This window comes from Haliaeetus leucocephalus, unplaced genomic scaffold (genome assembly GCF_000737465.1).
Source record: "Haliaeetus leucocephalus isolate CR32 unplaced genomic scaffold, Haliaeetus_leucocephalus-4.0 Scaffold295, whole genome shotgun sequence".
NCBI lineage: Eukaryota > Metazoa > Chordata > Aves > Accipitriformes > Accipitridae > Haliaeetus > Haliaeetus leucocephalus.
In genome coordinates, this window is record NW_010972731.1 from 6,503,169 (window position 1) to 6,521,987 (window position 18,819).

Here is an 18,819-nt window from a genome sequence, read left to right on the forward strand (position 1 = left end):
CGTGGGAGGCGATGCCGACGCACGTCTCGCCCCGGGTGGGCTCCGACCGCAGCTATCGCCTGCTGCGGGCAAGCAGGACCTCCGGGCCGCATCCGTCCCCTTCCGAAACGCGTCGGGGACCTGGGGGTGACCAACCCTCCCGCTGCCGGAGGGAGAGGGGATTGGGAGAATCCTTCCCTTCAGCTCTCCCGGCTGCATCCTTCCCTTGGCGCACCCGGGACGAGTCGCCCGCATCCCACCGGACGGCGGGAGTTGCCGGGAGCATCCCGGGACTGGTGGCTTGTCCACGTGCGGCCATGGCGGAGAGGCCTTGGCTCGCAAGCAAACAGGCAGGCAGGGGCAGGGCGGCCGCCGAGCTGCTTTGCGCTCCCCCAACGCCCACGTAAGGAAGTGGTTGCATTTCTCGGAGAGGAAAAGGGAAGTCGGACTGCCTCGGCGGGGCAGCCAGCAGCTCCCACCGCTCCCTCCGGGGCTGCCGTTCGTGTCGACTGCCCAGAGTCCATGAACTAGCCCTGCTTGCCCTGCCTGCGCTGCCCAGCAAGGTAAGGAGCCGGGGAGGCAGCTCTGCCAGCCCGACGAGGAGCTCGGTTTTGTCCCATGGGGGGGGCTGTGGCCGTCACCCCTCGAGGGGAGGCAGGGAACCCCCGGCCGGGGCTGTTTTGGGGTCCGAGGGGGGTGCAGGCGACGCCTCGCCACTCGTGGGTTCTGCTGTCGCAGCGTTTGGGGCTTTTTTGTTTGTTTGTTTTTCCAGCTTTGGCAGCAAGTTTGAGTTTTATTCTCTTGCCGGAGGCCCGGCAGCTTGCGGGGTGTTGGAAAGGGTCCCCCAGCGGGGGTCCCATGGGGGTTGGTGCAGGCAGAACCAGAGCTGCCTGTAATCTGCCTGCCTCTCCTCCCCGGGGCATCAACCCCCTCGGATTTTACCCAGCACGATGAAGAGGAGGGTGGGAGCTGCCCTCCATCTGCCCTGGGGCAGCGATGTCCCCCCCCAGGACCAGGCTGGCTCTCGGGGTACCCCACACCAACGTCGGGGACTGAGGGTGGGTGTCCCCGACCCGGCTGGTGGGACGACGGAGGGGGGACACCCTGCAGGCTCCGTGGGGAGCAGAGGGGCTCCCATGGGTGGGTGCTGGGGGCTCGGTGGTGCAGGACCACGCTATTCATGGGGGGTCCTGCGGGACCCCATCGTGTCCCTGCACTGGCGGGTGCAAACCCACCTCCCGCCGCCCCGTCAGGCTCGACAAAACCGAAAATCCAGCTCCTCTGGCACGTGGCTTTCTCCTTGGGACCGGGAGGAGCCCCCAGCGCTCGGCTCCTGCCAAGGTTTGGTTATCTCCTCCAAGGATGTTTCCGAACTGCTCGGGGCTGGCCGGGGGAGATAACGGAGCTACATCGGGTCCCGATCCCGCCCTGGCTGGCCTTCTGAAAATGCCCTTTTTCCACTCTCGAGAGCATCCCTGTCAAGCAGGGGGATAGCCACGACCCCTCCGATGCTCTTCCCGGCTGGGAAAGGGGCTGCTGAGCTCTCCGTGGGTCACCCCACGGCTTCCCCCACCCCGGGTGGGAGCACAGCTCAGCCCACGAGGCGTCAGCAGGGAACTGGTCATAAACTGGCGGTTGGGGAAATGAAACATAAACCGCTGCAGGGAGCGATCGGAGCTCGAACGGCCATGCAACCCTCGCTTCTTACTGCAGCGGCTGGGGGACGGCTTCTTCATCTCCCCAGCGTGGTGGCCCGAGCGGCAGCGGCTTTGTACCCTCCCGTGGGTCACCCCGTGCTAAACTCCAGTGGGATCGGTGGGGCTGGGGTTGGCAGCTGCCTGCTCAGCCATGCCCATGTCCTTGGCCGGCGGGGACGGGTGTTTGGGCAGGGATTTGGCCGTGGGTTACGTGACGGCAGGGATTGTGCCGTGCATTGGCGTTGGGATTTCTCCCAGTGCATCTCCATGGATTTTCTTTTCACCAGCCCGGGGACAGAGGTTTGCTGGGAGGGACTTTTTTCCTTCCCCCGTACCGTTTTTTAGCTGCCAAAGAAAACGGGCAGCGTTCAGGGAGTTCTCAAAATAGCTGAGAGGCAAACTGTGAGTAATCCCCATCCGTCACACCCTGGCGAGGTGTTTCCCTAAGTCCGTGCGTTACCTTGGCCGGATGGCCAAGGGGCTGTGCCGCTGATCCCAGTCCCGTGGCACCCTGGAGGGGGCTTGCAGGAAGCTGCTCCATCCCACGGAGCCATCGGTGGGTGACTGGAGCGGTTGGTGGGTGCTGGCAGGAGCAGTGGGAGCTCAGCCAGGGGAAGGGATTAGTCACCGGCTCGCTGGGGCTGAGCACGTATGGATTGGGATGGGATGGGATGGCATGGGATGGGATGGACGTGCCTCCACGGGGCTTTGGCTCTTCCTAAATGAGTTAGGGAAAGAGCAAACAGATCGGGCCCTGTGGGGCTGGTGGGAGCAGCCAGAGGGAGGAGGTGCTGCCCATGGCAGGACCCCCAGGATGCACTTGGGGCTGGCAGTGTCGGCACCGGGGTCCCTGTGTACCCGGCTGGCTCCTGCCCACCAAGCTCCAGCCAGCCGGGGCAGGATGACGGCGTGGTTTGGAAGTCCCCAAGCAGTCCCTGCTTCTCATCTGGTGATGGGACACCCACGGAGCACCCAGCTGTGGGGTGCCTGGCCATGGGGCACCCATCTGTGGGCATCTGGCCATGGGCACCCATCTAGCACCCAGCCATGGGATGCTCAGTGTGGGGTGTCCGGCCACAGGGCAGCAGCATGGGGAGCGTCTCCTCCAGCTCAGCCCGGACCCTCTCTCACCCCCCCGAGCTTGGGCAGTCCCTGAGCTTGGAAATCCTCCGGGAAAACCCTTCCCTGGCAGAGGGGGGGACACGGTGGGCTGCAACATGGGGCTGATCCCGGTGGGAGGGAACGCTCGGCGGGGCTGGGAGCTGGGGGTCCTGCTGGGCGCTTGTCCCCGTGGCCAAAGCAGCATGTCCTGATGGCCACGGGGGGGTCTCGCTCTGTCCCCAGCCTGCAAGCCATGGCTTACCACAGCTTCCTGCTGGAACCCATCAGCTGCCATGCCTGGAACAAGGACCGGACCCGTAAGTATGGCCGGGGCACCACATTCCGAAATCCCCAGGCATGGCCCAAAGTACCGACTGTCCCGGCTGAACATCCCCGCGGCAGGCGATGCCCCCCCCGGATGGGGCAGAGCTGGGTTGGGGCTGGGTTTGGGGAAGCAGGTCCTGCCACAGACAGATTTTGGGCCTGGGACAGCAGATATTTCCCCCCTGGTCCTGCTGCCGGGGCAGAGCCTGGTGCGGGGGGGGCGGCGGGGGGGCAGCACAGTGTCCGGCCCTGAGGCACCACAGCCGGACGAAGCACGGAGAGGAGAGGAGAGCAGAGCCGGGTGATTCACGGCCGATGGCATTTCCCGGCCACAGCGGAGGGGATGTGGGAGAGAACAAAAAGGGCTTTCTCTGCTGTGGCTGGCGTGCTGGGCAGGCAGAGCAGGATGGGGTTGGATGGGAGCTGAGCACCCGCAGCCATCCCATCCCATCCCATCCCATCCCATCTGATCCCATCCCATCCCATCCCCTCCTGTCTCATCCCATTCCATCCCACCAGCCCCATGGGACCACACACTGGGCCAGGGATGACGCTGGGCTGTTGGGTCATGGGGAGTTTGCAGGAGCAGGGCCAGCTTCGGGACAGCACGGGCCCGGGGCTGGGGGGTTTGGTGGGACCCCACTGTGCAGATGGAACACAAGAAGGGGCAGGTCACCCCTGGCTGGTCCCGCTCCCCTCCCAGCAGAGCCCATGACCCAGGGGAGGGCTTTGCTCCTGCTGCTCTCGCCCCACAGAGATCGCCCTCTGCCCCAACAACCACGAGGTCCACATCTACCGCAAGGATGGGGCCAAGTGGAGCAAAGTCCATGAGCTGAAGGAGCACAACGGGCAGGTGACGGGTGAGTCCTGGCTGACGGAGGGGATGGGGACATGGTCCTGCCCCAGAGCCGGTCCCAGCCCCACTCGGTGGCACCGGCAGCGTCTGGATGGGGATTGTGCAGCGGGTAGAGGAGGGGGAACAGGTTGTGTCTACATCTCCTGGCCCGAATCCAACATGTCAGAAGGCACCCAGGGGTGGGATGGGATGGGAGAGATGGAGAGGGATGGGGTAGGGAGGGATGATATGGGATGGGATGCATGGGATGGGGTTGGGGTCAAGTGGGATGGATGGATGGATGGGAAGGGATGAATAGATGGAAGAGATGGGATGAGATGGGGTGGGATGGGGTGGGAGGGATGGGATGGGAAGGGATGAAGTGGGATGAGATAGATGGAATGGGGTGCGATGGGTTGGGATGGAATGCTCTGGGGTCAGAGGGATGGGAAGGGATGGGGTGGGATGGTTTGGGATCCATGCAGGAGTAGGGCAAAGAGGGATTCTGGAGCAGAGACCACCCAGAACAGCTCTGCCTTCAAATGGCCTCCAGCTCTCCATCCCCATCCCCGTGGCTCCCTGGGCCACCATCACCCCTCTCTGCTTTCCAGGCATTGACTGGGCCCCTGAGAGCAACCGGCTGGTGACGTGCGGGACCGACCGCAACGCCTATGTCTGGACGCTGAAGGGTAACGTCTGGAAACCCACCCTGGTCATCCTGCGGATCAACCGGGCCGCCCGCTGTGTCAAGTGGTCCCCCAAGGAGAACAAGTTCGCCGTGGGCAGCGGCTCCCGACTCATCTCCATCTGCTACTTTGAGCAGGAGAACGACTGGTGAGGGTCTGCCATGGCCTCACTGGGTCTGTCCTGGGGGAGATGGAGGGGAGATGGAGAAGAGATGGATGGATGGATGAGATGGATAGATGGATGGATGAGATGGATGGATGGATGGATGCGGAGGTGGACTGGGAGATAGGAGGCCAGAGGAGTTGGAGGTGAGGCAGAGAGGAGCTGGAGGAAGAGGTGGAGACAGATGGGGAGATGGAGGGAGTTAGTCCCCATGCCCAAGCTGCTACTGCAGGATGGTGGCCCAGGGCAGCTCCTGGGGCACTTGGAGCCCTGACCACCCTCAGCTAGGTCCCGCTGAAAGCCCAGGGTGGTTCCCAGGGGTGGTGATGCTCCCCCACCAATGCCAACCGCTCTCCGCGCAGGTGGGTTTGCAAGCACATCAAGAAGCCCATCCGCTCGACGGTGCTCAGCCTCGACTGGCACCCCAACAATGTCCTCCTGGCCGCCGGCTCCTGCGACTTCAAGTGCCGGTGAGGAGCAGCGGGGGTGGATGCCTGGGAGGACCTGAGGTGGGGGGATGTCCCAAGGACGGTTTGGGGTCCCACCCTGGCACAGCACGGAGGTGTGTGGGGTAGCTCAGCACCCTGGCTCACCCATGGGGCAGGCTTTACCCCTCTGGGTGCTGCTGGAAGCCAAGGACGGGGTAAAGGGGAGATATGGGGAGGGCTGGGGGGTGCCCTGGGGACCATCCCGGCGTTACAGCACCCAGCAGGGCATGAGAGGCAGCAGGGCACCCCACGGGCTCTAGCAGGGAAACTGAGGCACGCAAAGGGGCAGGGATGGTGCTGTGTCCAGGGACTCATGGCAAGGCTCTCCCCTCCCAGGATCTTCTCAGCCTACATCAAGGAGGTGGAGGAGCGACCCAGCCCCACACCGTGGGGCTCCAAGATGCCCTTCGGGGAGCTGATGTTCGAGTCGAGCAGCAGCTGCGGGTGGGTGCACAGCATCTGCTTCTCGGCCAGCGGCGCCCGTGTAGCCTGGGTGAGCCACGACAGCACCCTCTGCCTCGCCGATGCCAACAAGAAGATGGCGTAAGCAGGGCTGGGGAGAAGAAGGGGCTGGTGGGGGGGCTGGGGCAGCCGTACTGTCGTGGCAGGGGGGGTTGACCCCAAAACTGACCCAGGGATGGAGACATCTGGGTTTGGGTTGAGCCAAGCAAACATGGACGGAGGAGGTGGCACATCCTCTCCTGGTAGTCTTGTGGCTTCCACCCATGTTACGAGCTGCGCCAGTCTCGGCACGGAGAGGCTGAAGCTCGGCTCGCTGCTAACACCCTGCCCTCCCTCACAGCGTCGCCTCCCTGTGCACCGAGACCCTGCCTCTCCTGGCCGTCACCTTCATCACTGAAAACAGCCTGGTGGCCGCAGTAAGTCCGGGCTGGGGACATGGGGCAGGAGCTGTGCTGGGAGCTGGCAAAAGGGTACTAAGCAGAGCAACCTGGTTCCCCAGGGCCACGACTGCTACCCGATGCTGTTCACCTACGAGGAGAGCCAGGGCACCCTGACCTTCGGGGGGAAGCTGGATGTCCCCAAGCAGAGCTCCCAGCGCGGTCTCACCGCCCGCGAGCGCTTCCAGAACCTGGACAAGAAAGCGAGCTCGGACACTGCCAACGCCACGCTGGACACCCTGCACAAGAACAGTATCAGGTGCTTACTGGGGGGGGAGTGGGTGGAGGGACAGGCTCGGCTGGGTCACCCTGGGGGCTGCCTGGGGGTGCTGGTCCCCAAGCATCCCCTGGCAGTGTTGCTGTCTGGCCTGGGAGCTAGGACAACCCTGGAGCATCCCTGGGCATCCCTGCATGTGGGTGGGGGAGATGGAGGGGTCCAGCCCTAGGAGCTGGGACAGCCTGGAGCATCCCCAGAGCATCCTTGGAGCATCCCTGGGTATCCCCAGAGCATCCCTGCACATGGGTGGAGGAGATAGCGAGGTCCAACCCCAGGAGCTGGGACAGCCCCGGAGCACCCCTATACATGGATGGGGGAGATGAAGGGGTCCAGCCCCAATCCCACCCACCGACTACCGGGAAGCCCTGAGGACTCAGCAGGGACCTGGGGCTGACTCCCCGCCGTCTCTTTGTGCCCCGCAGCCAGATCTCGGTGCTGGCAGGTGGGAAGGCCAACTGCTCGCAGTTCTGCACCACGGGGATGGACGGCGGCATGAGCATCTGGGATGTCAAGGTAAGGCATCCCCACGGTGCCACGGTCCCTCCAGGCTGGGAGCATCCAGCGTTGAACCCTCGTTAGCCACAGCTTTAATTGCAATCCCTCACCCCGCTGCTGCATAGCTCTTTGCTGTGGTGGTGGGGCCCATCCTGCCCACGGGGGTCCCACAGTCCTGGGTGGGATCTCCTTTAATGCAGGGTTGGGTGGGGGACACCCCTGGGTGGCACTTTCACAGCTCACCATCAGAGTGGGGGTTGATGCTAGCCTTGTGCAGGGATCCAGCACCCTCTCCTGGCTTCAGGTTTGCCCACGTGGCTTGAAAAATGAGCCAAAACCAGTGGAAGTTGGGATCTCTTCCCCGTGGGGATGGGTTAGCACCCCAGGGGACAGCTTCCCCCCCCTGCTTTCAACTCCCCAACCACCTCCAGTTGCCTTGGAAAACAAAAAGCTGGTGACTAATGACCTCCTGGTTCATTTTTAGAGCCTGGAGTCAGCGCTGAAGGATCTCAAGATCAAATGAAGGAGCCATCCGGGAATGGTGTCCCGGCTGCCAGCCCACCCCTGCTACGCTGCGCCTGCCTGCTTTCCCCCGCGAGCCCCTGTGCCACGCGAGCCGGCCACGGTGCCACCAGCACGCTTCCTCAGCTGCCAGCCAGCCCCGGCGGCTGCTCTCAGACAAAGAAAACAGGTTTTTTTTTTACTATTTTTGTTACCATCCTACCCGATGCTGGTCATACATCGCTTAAAGAAATCAAGAATAAAGTAAGGATTTTCCTGTATAACGCCAATGATTTTTTTTTGCTTTTTTTAAAACAAGTTCAAGGCGAACATGCGTGTGACTAGAGCACATCAAGGCTGCTGTGCTGCATCTCACCATGGGTCCATTCTACTGCCAGATCTGAGGATGAATCAGGACCGTGGGGATAAGGGGAACGTCACCTCCCCGTTCCCTGTTTCAGCACAATTTCAAAACAGGATCGGTACTAGAGAGAAGGTAGGGGCGAGGATGGAGGTGGCATGGCAGCGCAGGTTTCCCACATTGCTCCAGGCACCAAGCTCCTCCTGGACCCCGGTCAAGTCCCGTCAGGTGTGCAATTCCACACCCTGGGAGCCAGCTCGGAAACCTTGGGCTGCCAAACCAATCCTGCCGCTTTCCAGCCTGTTATCGCAGGCTGCCAGGTCATTTTGATCAGAGCACCTCCAACTTCGACCTTCCTCATTTCTAACTCAGGCTACGAGCAGTCCCATCTCACAAAGGACAAAGCTGCTCCCAGGAGTGCCGAGGAGCCTTTGAAGAAGCTGTAAGAAAGCGGATAAATCTTTCTACATTTCAGAGCAGGGTTTAATTGCGTGTGGTAAACAACGGGCAGGGTCACACATTTCAGAGGGTATGAAATCATGATGAAGTGCCTGGTAAGGGCTTTGGCAAAGGCAGAAGAAGAACCAGTACCCAGGCAGGTGTGTTAGGGCAGGCAAGATGCCCAGCCACTCCTCCAGTGTTGCCGTGTCTTAAAATGAGCGTCTCTGCAGAGGAAATCCTACATTTGTCACCAAAAGGAAAAGGAACCTGTGCAGTGCAATGTGGTTACTCCTCCGGGGATCAGACCTCGCTGTGACAGCTCGGGTTAAACCCCGATCCTGGTGGTGCCCCTCAAAGCAGACCAGCCCTTACATTGACCATGGCCTGGGAAGGGAGTGCTGGCTGGCAGAGAGGGATGGTGACATTTGGGTTCTGGCCCAGCCATTAGTTAGCTGGAGGTGCGTTCTACTAGGAAAAGATTTTTCCATCCACTTCTGCGTGTTCACCCCGTGTCAACAAGCCCCATCCCTCTCCCCCTCTACCTGTGGCTCCTGCCCTGCTCCGTCCCAGGCATCAGCCTGCTGCCTCCCACCACGCTGCTCCATCCGCCTCCCTGTGCTGCAAGGACCCCCCAAACTTTCCATGTCAGTTCTGTCCCCACCGATCAGTTCTTCCCTCTTGGAGCTGACAGCAAGGGCACCTCTCCTGGTACCACTCATCTCGTGTAGCTCCCTGAAGATATTTCTCATCTCAGATCATGCTTTGGGGCACAAAACCACAGGCTGGCGGAACAGCCCTAGGGGTTACACTTTCACCCATGTGCAGAGATGACCCGGCCTTCCCGCACCAGGAAAGCAAGTTCCTCACCACGGTTTGGGCAGGCAGCTCACAGCGACATGCCCTGTAGCACACCACCCTGGCACACCCTCATATGAGCCGGAGCCCCCACAGCCAGGCATGGAGAGGATTACACAAATGTGATTTGTTCTGTCACCCTGCACCTCTACGACCGTAACCTCTCTGCTAGCGACGCCGAGAGCGCTCTCGTCTCAGCTCTGGGGCTGAATCTCCTCCAGCCTTTGGTAAGCAAGTCTGGGAAGTGCTGGTGTCCCTGGCACAGGCTGACAGCAGGACACCCTGGACCTCCTGGGGCGCAGCGGGTTAGAGCATCTCCTGCTCCAGCAGCCCTACACTGTGAGACAGGACATCTGACAGGGGTGACAGTTCGGGGACCGGCCTTCTGACACAGCAACGAGGTCCGACAGCAGCCTGAGGGTAACCGTTATCTCCACTGTGGTAATCAGATTGTGCAAGACAGTCCATCAGAGACAGCAGGAAAAGCTTTTCACCTTCAGGCTGCATCTGCTGATGGAGCTCCTGAACCTCAAGCCAAACTCCACACCACAAACAACACAGACCAGCAAAGCAGCAGATGCAGAAGTCACCACACCACCGGACTGCTACTGCACCTTGCATCTCAGCAGCAGCCTGTACACTTGTGTTCGTTTACACACACACAAGACGAGGACAGAGCAGTTATGATAACTTACATTTTAATCAGCCAAATATACAAGTTCTGTTGTTGTCGTTTTTTAAACTTTATCAAGTTTTTTTCCATCTGGGTCTGATACAATTAATGTTGTTTGTTTTTTTTCCTTTAAACAAAGGATGATGTGGTTAAAAACTGGCACTATCCCTAATAAGGAGAAGAAAAAAAAAAAATGAAGAGGAGGGAAAAGGGGAGACTGGCTGCAAGAAAGGAGGGATGAAACCGGGAAGAAACGGCACTCCAGATGTCCATGAAGTCAGGCTCCCAGCTTATACTGCAACACCCTGCAGCAAAATTTGATGGGCCATTTGCCCAAAAAGGATTCCTCAGATACATTATCCTTTGGGCTTTCACTAGCAAGTCAAAATTCCCCACCCCATGCCCCACCCCACAATGACCCCACAATCTATTTTCTTGCAATCTAATATTTGAAGCAGCTCCCCTCCCGCACAGCTCCCTCCCGCCCCGTCTATGAGTTCTGAATCCTAAAATCAGCAAAAACATTCAGGTTTCCAAACTGTTACAGAGAATTGCTGTTCAGCACAGTTCTGCACCGAAGATAGCAGCTGCCCCTAACCCCAAATGGAAATCTGTGCCAGGATGAGGACAAACACATCGTCAGTGTCTCTTGGAGGTGAAGGTGACTTCGATGCCGCAGTACACCCTACGTGGCATCTATGGTATGCAACACGACAGAGTTCCTGGCAGGCACCAGGCACAGTTCCCTGGAGTTTCCTCCTCTTGCATGTCCTGTGCTTACTTGTTAAGGGATAGTGACTGCAGTCTTTTACCTGCCATGGCCGCTTCATCTTTTGCTGGGGGAGGAAAAGAACAGAGGTGTCGTCATTTCACAGCATATATCAGGGACTGGTGGTGGCTTGAAAGCCCCAGAGACTGAATCCCACTAGCCATGTACAGTGAGGTAACGGGAAAAAATCCAACCCGCCCTGCCAATCCCTGGTAGCTCCCCTCCAGAGTTAAGAGGAGCAGCCCCCCTTGCATGTTCCCTTCTATCCTTGGCCTCTCTTCAAGAGTCCACAAATTACCCTGATGCTGATGCACAAGCTCCTCAGTGGAAGCCACTGAGAAGACACACTCATCAGACTTCTGCTTCACATCTATCAGAGCCGAAGAGAACATCCAGGCAGGGGAGGAGTGCTGCAAATGCCCTGGGCAGTTTGGATCCCCAGCATGCAAAGCAGATAGATCATACCCAGCACAAGGAACCCGCTAAACCCCCAAACTAGAGCAAGCATTGCCTGGGAGGGTGAGGACAACATGGTTATCAAAGGCAATTCCCTTCTCTCTTTTCCTGCTGCCTGTTCAGATGCCCTAGAGCTTTATAAAGCAAGGACTTTGTAAGAATGAAACAGCTGAACCTGGTTGTGATGAGAGGAATTGTGATGACACTCAGCAACACCACGCAATCTCAGGAGGTGAGGGATTACTATGTGTGATATGAGAAATCATGCCTCTTGGCAGTACAGCCATTGCAAAGAGAAGTAAGAGGATATGATTAATTACTCTCTAACCTTTTCTTTCTTCTTCTTTCTTTCTGGCAGCTTCTTCCCTTTGCTTCCGAATGATGGCTAGTCGGGCGAGATCTGCCTTCGCTTGTTCTGTTTTGCCAGCTAGGTGCATTTTCATGTATCTTTCTTTTGCCTTTTGTTTCTCTATTTCCTCTCTGTTTGAGTGAAACACATCAGTCACCAGAGTATCCAAGGAAGCACACAGGTACAGGCAGAGAGGGGGAAGCTTTCTGACTGGGAAGGATGGTGAAGACAGAGATGGATTGCCCACAGAGACTGGGGGGCCCTGTCACCAGTTTTCAAGCACAGGTTATATCTATTGCAGGGTCTGAACACAGATGATGAGAGAGATTATTTCCACCTTCATTCGGCTAAATAAGGATATTGACACACAATGAGGTCAAATGAATTAGCCCGACTGCACAGCACCATGACATGTTTTTCCGAGCCATACCCTCAAAGGTGTACTTCTGCTGAAGCAATCTATCCCAAATAAGTGAGCTTAAATCTTTCACTCTGAAACTCTCCATTGCTAAATGAGACTAGAAGATTAAACTTTGGTTCTCATCTTATTCATCTGCTCAGACAAAGCTTTCACCATGACGCCTGCAATCTGGGAAACTGCTACCTGTCACTGGGGCACCTCCTGTAGCAAGATTAAAGCAGCCCCCAAGGTGACCTCTGGTTAATGGATTTTAGTTATGTCTGATTTTTGGCACAAAACTTCAGGAAATGAATGGCCTACATCCACTCCACAGCAACAAACTTCATTCTCTTAGCGCACCTGGCCAAGCTGCCTGGCTCCAGGATGGCCATAGCTACTCCCAGAGGATAGACAACTTCTGTGAAGTTTGTAAGGAAAGACATTTTGCACCCCAGTTTGCTGCTGTTCAGTGTCTGCTTTAGACAGCAACATACTTAAAGGGCTTCCGAACGCATACACACCAGGGAAAAACCTCCCCGCATTAAGCTGCTGCCACCAGCAAGGATGAAATGCCAGGAACACACTAACTCCTGCCAAGGCAGCAGGAAAGACTCACCGCTCTCGTCGCGAGAGTTCCTTAGGTCCATCCAGGTCCAGTTGAGTTACTTTTTTGGTTGTCTGAATTACACGATTGGGATTCTCTATGTCTATCAACCCTTCCACTCCTTTGCGCTTTTGCTAAGGTTCAAGGACAAGAGGAAGGTTAAGAAGCTCTCTCAACCCAACATTGTGTTGTATCAGAGCTCATCAAATACACTGCAACACACCGCAAAGGCAGAAGTCAAGATGTTTTTACTACCAGACAGCAAACCCATTTACGAACCAAGATTTATACCACCAGGCATCTTCAGCCTTTTTTGAAATCTTGCCTTTGCATTTCACTTATAAAAATACCCGAGTTTTCATTCTGAGGACAAAATGTTGTCAAGTAAGGTTTTCTGGGCTTCTAAAAATAGGTCTTCCATAAAAAATTTACTATAGGTAGCTCTCAAAAGAGAACTCCGGAGTCAAGGGTGTGCATCTCTCTCCTGCCCCAAGAATCCAGGTAGTGCAAATGCATTAAGTGCCCTGAGAATGACAGTACCTGATAATCCTCATCATCTTCATCACTCTCATCTGAATCTAAAGACTTCTTCTCCTTTTTGGGGTCCCCTGTTGCTCCTTCACCTCCTTCTTCTTGCTCCTCTTCTTCCTACAAAATCACAGGAAATGAGAGAAAAGGCATGTCAATAAAAATCCCAAATCCAACAGTGACTCTTAAACGAGATAATTTTAGAGCGAACTCTAAGAGCAGTGGTGTTCCTGACGTGGCCCTTCTGACACCAAGGATGCCTGGCTGTTACAAAACAGGAGCTCATTCTCAACACATAAGCATGCATCACGTGCCCCAGCGGATCACCTCTAAACAACTCTGCTGTTCTCTCTCTGTAATGGGCCAGGAACACGACTGTAAAAGACAGAACTAGCACTTTACTTTCCCCAAATGAAAGATCTCCAGGAGATATTTTGGCCTGGGTTTCCCGTGCACAATATCTCAGAGACTGGAAACTACACAGATGTAGCGTAGACCTGGATCCCATCCTAGATCTAGATAAAAAAAAACCTAGAGAAGAGCAAATTGACAACCATCAACCAGAACACTATTATCCAAGAAATTACAAACTTCTTAGTAAAGCTTTTACCAGTCTGAAGTCTAGGAATTAATTTGTAAATCATTAGAAGATAAGAACCAACATGGGTGTGCACAGCTTGCTTTCCCATTGCCAAATATCCCACATCACAGCAACTGGCAAAGTGTATGAGCTATGGGCAGTAAGAGGAGTAATTTTGTTCATTGTTTGGGTTTTTTTTTTTTAAGCTTTCCCTAACAAAGTAGCATTAGATGTAACCATCACTATGTGGTATGGATTATCACAAAAGAACAAAAAAAGAAATCCTTCTCAAAGAGCAGTTCTTTGGTTTGTTTTGAAACAAGACAGACATTTCAAGTGGGGTCCCTGCTTGTTCTGTTCCATTTCCAGTTGGTATTTTATTAACAACTTGGAAGTAAAGTTTGTGAATGACATCGCACTGGTAGGAGTTGGAATCATTTTGGAAAACAGGATCAGACCCATAAGTGGTTTCAGAATTTGGAAAGATGGCATGATACCAAGAAGGTGGAATCAGAAAACAAACTGAGGAGTTATACTTCGGAAGAATAAATCCAACACAAAGTCGGAATATGTGGCTAAGCAGCAAACCACACAATCATCTTCAGTTACAGCTGGTCAAAACATTAAAAAGGAGTCAACAATATGGCTCATAACTGCTTGAAAGAGTCACCTTCTCAGAGGTATTCATCAGTATTTCCTATATGGGGTATAATTATCCTACTGTAGACAGTGCTGTGAAGCTTCAGCTGGAATAGTGTATTTAGGCTTACGCAGCACTTTCAGAAAGTCATAGAAAAATAGCAGTGAGAGTGCCATCGTAGCTGTGATAATTTGGGAATACAAGAGAGCAAGTACTGCAAAAACTAGCCATGCCTTTTCTAACACCAGTCAGGTAGTTGTAGAAGTGGGGGGAGCCATTATAATCCTATGTTGGGGCACAGGAACACGCCCAAAAAAGGACTGTTATCTCTCCCTACAAGTCAGAGGCAAACAAGAAAATCATGTGTACAGGAAGAAGTAAAAGGAGTTCGGTCTTTGAAGTCTGAAGAGAAAGAGGGCAAATATAATAATTTCAGTATACAATAAGACGTGAAGACATGAGCCCTTTTTCTCCACAGCCAAGCTTCAGAGCACAAATAAAAAAAAAATAGCTGACACTGGAGACTAGAATGATGAAATACAGGGGGAAAAGATGTCTACAGCTGCTGTGTAATCACGTTCCCTATCCTTTAACCTTCAAATTGTGAACTGGATGGTCTACCTGGCCTCACTTCTGCGAGGAACCAGACTGGATCACACCTTGTAGTCTCCCCAGACAGAGATATTCAGAATTCACATTGTGACCACTGACGGAATGACCTGAAACACTTGACTAAGCTGCCATTTCTCATGAACTGCAAGTTAAGCATGCTGTACAAGCCATAACCTACGACAGTAAGCACGTAACATAGGCAAACACATACCCTTGCCTTTTGCTTTTCTGCTTGGAGCTGGGCATCAATCTCTTCAGGACTTGTGTACTGTCTTGCTCGGCCTTTGTGGCCTCCTTTTCTACCTGTACAAAAAAAATAAAATCCATAAATGGTTTAGTGATAAGCTTCCAGAAAGGTCTACTCCTCCTGCAGCACTCTCTCTGGATTTTCAGTGCAGACAGGACAAACCAAAATAGCTCCTCTGATAGGATCGAAACAACGATGAAAAAAGGGCACATTGAACTTGCCAGTCTCAGTGAAACACTCCAAAAATTTTGGGTAGGTTACATAGAAAATTGGGATTATTGATCCATAGAAAGATACTTGGAGAGTCAGTTCTTTCTTTCCCCTTGGGCTGGTTTTGGAGACACCAGAATGGAGAACAGCCTATCAGCTGTACAGTGTTTTCCAAATGAAGCACAGGTTTGTCCTACAGAGAGGGAGCCAGGAAGGTGCTCCCCAAAGGGGGAACCCCCATCCCTCAACCATCGCAGAGCCATGACACCAGTTATGAGGCATCAAGCTTCCAAGTGCTCCCTCAGCTCTCGGTGACGCCACCCTTCCTTGCCCACCCATGCCTACGCTTGTGGCCTCTCTGATTCACTTCCCGGCCTGGCAAGGGCTGCTCAGTCCCACAGCCGCTCTCTGCGTTTCCTGCGCAGAAGGAATCACAGCATGTTCCTGCAGCAGCCGCGGTCACAACCAACTCTCCAACAAGCTTGCCTCCTTAACCCCTCCCCTACACTAAGGCTGTGCCAAGAGAAAATAGGAAGCTAATTGGACAAAAGCTTTGGGAATTATAATGAGAGCTGAAGAACTACTAAAAGGAGCCTCCATGTTTTACTGCTTTATAAGGAAAAATAAAAACAAGCTCTAGGAACCAGGAAGAGAATCAGCTTAGCTGGCTGGGCTGCCTGGTTAAGATCTCCTCTCAAGTTTAAAATTCTGTTCATTAATGAGTTGCTGAAGCCATTAATGCTTCCTGCAAGTGACTGCTCTGTTTATGTTCTTCCAGCTCAAAGAACTGCTGGAAAGCAAGCTGAATAGAGTCAGTCTCTAGCCTTGAGCTAGGTAGCTCAAGGTACAACTGCTACGTGAGATTGACAAAAAGCAAACAGCTCAGGCAAGGGAGCTCTCTGCTACTGCAGGAGTCTTTGAAGTCCGATGGAAGGAGCAGGAAATCCTCACGTCCTCTCTCACCCTCCCTGCTTCACCTGCCGAGGACAACAGAAACCTTACGGTGGCAGAGAGGGCTGAGGGGATCGTCCCTCCTTCCTCGGGACTGTGCAGGATGCGTGGGAGATCTGTCACTACTGTACCCCTGTGCCACGGCCACACCTGGCTGCACTGTTAGACTTGGAGGGAGAGGGAGCGCCAGCACAGGCAGCCTCTCTGGGCTGCGACCTTTACAAATTCAATGTTTTCTGACCAGTCTTCCTGCCTCAGCAGAGACAAACTCTCATAAGTTTTAGCACAGTAAAAGCTGAGCTGTGGAATAAATTATCTCAAAAACCCCACTGTGAAGCGTTACAGAGACTCCTGAGGTGTTTTTCTCACATGAAATGGGGAAGCGCAGAGACCAGATTCTTCTCTCTGAGCTCAGCTGTGGAAGCTTGTGGGCATTCAAACCATAAGCGCAACCAAAAGCTTTGCTGCACCCAAAGACAGTGTGTTTTCTGTTTGTCTGTTCCCAACCATCCCACGTGGCAATACTGACCCCCTCTGGGAACAAATCTGCCACAGGAACGCTCTAGCCCAGGAGACATTACCTCACTGCCCAGCAAATGACATCACTCTAAATGGAACAACAGTAGTATCTTTGGCACACTACGTAACAGCAAGGAAACCTAAATAAACCAAACCAACGCTGTGCTACAAGCTTAGCTGATGCCAGGCAGCCTTTTTGTCCAGCTGGGCTCAGAATTTTACACTGGGCTCGGAACTGAAGAACACAAAAGCCTTATTACTGCAAATAAACAGCAGTAATAAAGAGGGGAAAGCAGCTCAAGAGGAATTATCTTACATTAAATGCCTAAAAAGAAGCAAATGGAAGAGCGAATCAAGCTCATTTATATTTGAGTCTGCACACAGAGAAGTAAGGCCCCTTTTGAGCGGGAGCAGCAGTGCCACCAGCTCAGCAGCTGGAGGGACTGTGGGGAGCTCAGCACGGGGCAGGGATGGGGCTCTGCTCTTCACAGGGAGATCAAACTGCAGGTCAGACAAGCGGAGTGCCCGTCCTACATCTGCCACTGACCTACCACATCACGCTGCACAACTGACTTCAGCTCTGTGCCTCAGTTTTCCCATCTGTAAAATAGGGATAATGATTCTTGTCCTCCTCTGTGAAGCACTTTTAAAATATAATCACCTGCAGATTTCACCTGCAGTAAAGACCACTGTTGCCTAAGGCAGGCACACTTTCAAATACATTTGTCTTCAGCTTTAAACAGCATAATTAAGGAATTTAAATCAAAGAGAATGGAGGAATAGTGAAAGAATCACTTTTTTTTTTTAAATCAAGGTATTAAAAAAATAATCCTGTAAGAAAATTTATTATTGGCTGGTTAACCCTCCCCTCCATCTTATATTAAACAGCAAGTGCAAAAATCCACTCTTCTGCTCACAATACAATAACTCCTACTGACCTGGGGGGTAGGTGAGCAAAGATCCCTCTTTTCCCAAGAAGCAAAAGGTTTGAAACAAACATTTAAAACTACAATGCAATACAGAGCAGGAAATCCTGAGTTACGGGGTATTTAAATATGGCAACCGGGCTTATAACTCACCACAGTTCTTTGCCGTCACAAAAAAAATACGTGAAAGCTTCAGCCCTATCTACTAACATTGTGCAAATGGACACAAAATAAAGTGCTTAAAGAAAATCTAAACAGGGAAGCAGATTTGGTACTAAAGCTTGGGAAATGCTGATGAAATAAATTGGAGCAAACTACAGAGAAGATGAATGACGAAGGCTGGTTTACATTAATGTACATGACTGGGGTTGCACAGACGCTCGCACAAGAGCCAATTATGCAGATGGTGCATCTGGAGAAGGTTCTGGGTGGATCCAGCTCAGCCCTGACAGCCTGTCAGTCCCTCATTACCTCTCCTTAATCACACAAGCAAGTCGGTACCCGCTCCATAACACCCAGATGCAGAGCTGCCGGAGCCACATGAAAGGAGCCACGTTTGGAGCCCCTGAACCCAAGACCACCTCCACATCCCCCCCACGGTGATCCTCAGGGCTGGACCCTCTGCCCAGCTGCTCGGATTCCCCATACCCTGCCCCAAAGACCTCCACCACCGGGACGGGAAGGCCGTCGGCCACCACACACCGCCTGTGCTCCCCAGGAGAATCCCCCGGGATCCCCAGTGTAGCTGTAAACTCCCCTCCCCGGGCATCTGTGTGCCCCAAGCCCTGACCCGAGAGAACCGGCTGCAGTTTCCAGCCCAGCGGGGAGCACATGGGGCCCAGCCCGCTCCCGGTCCCACTGGGGAACCTGGCACCCCACGGGCCGGACACCCCAAGGGGCTGTTGAGATTTCATAGCACTTGTTGGGGGGGGAAGGAAGGGGGCACAGAATCGGCCCCCCAGCTCTGAGAAACGTGGAGAATCTGCCATCTCTTCGAAGGAGGGGAGGGAAGGGGACCGAAGGCCTCCAGAAGCGAGCTGGGGGAAGAAACCGAGCCCTCCCCCCGAGGCCAAGACCCTCCGCGGCCGATAAGGGGGGGGGAAAAAGACACCCCCCCCCCTTGAGCTCCCCAAGCCCGGGGAGAGCGGGGAAAGAGACGTCCCTTGAGACCCGAGGAAATGAGACCTGCCCCCCCGCCGCCCCAGCACCTCCACAGCCGAGATGGGGGGGAAGGACGAGCCCTGCCCCCCCCC

At 54.4% G+C, this 18,819-nt stretch overlaps 2 protein-coding genes across 2 annotated transcripts; one reads left to right on the top strand and one right to left on the bottom strand.

Moving 5' to 3' along the window:
- Positions 1-268: 268 nt before the first annotated feature.
- ARPC1B (actin related protein 2/3 complex, subunit 1B, 41kDa) lies at positions 269-7,714 on the top strand. The gene is made up of 10 exons (XM_010570336.1): positions 269-542; positions 3,021-3,094; positions 3,857-3,961; positions 4,548-4,770; positions 5,148-5,255; positions 5,610-5,816; positions 6,076-6,151; positions 6,235-6,431; positions 6,872-6,962; positions 7,429-7,714. Exons 2-10 carry the CDS (start codon positions 3,031-3,033, stop codon positions 7,465-7,467), a joined length of 1,110 nt encoding a protein of 369 aa, XP_010568638.1. The 5' UTR covers positions 269-542; positions 3,021-3,030; the 3' UTR covers positions 7,468-7,714.
- A 1,276-nt stretch (positions 7,715-8,990) lies between these two features.
- Positions 8,991-15,509, bottom strand: PDAP1 (PDGFA associated protein 1). The gene is made up of 6 exons (XM_010570594.1): positions 15,506-15,509; positions 14,925-15,016; positions 12,894-13,001; positions 12,366-12,487; positions 11,329-11,480; positions 8,991-10,611 (listed from the first exon to the last, which is right to left on the bottom strand). Exons 1-6 carry the CDS (start codon positions 15,507-15,509, stop codon positions 10,553-10,555), a joined length of 537 nt encoding a protein of 178 aa, XP_010568896.1. The 3' UTR covers positions 8,991-10,552.
- Between the last annotated feature and the right edge of the window lie 3,310 nt (positions 15,510-18,819).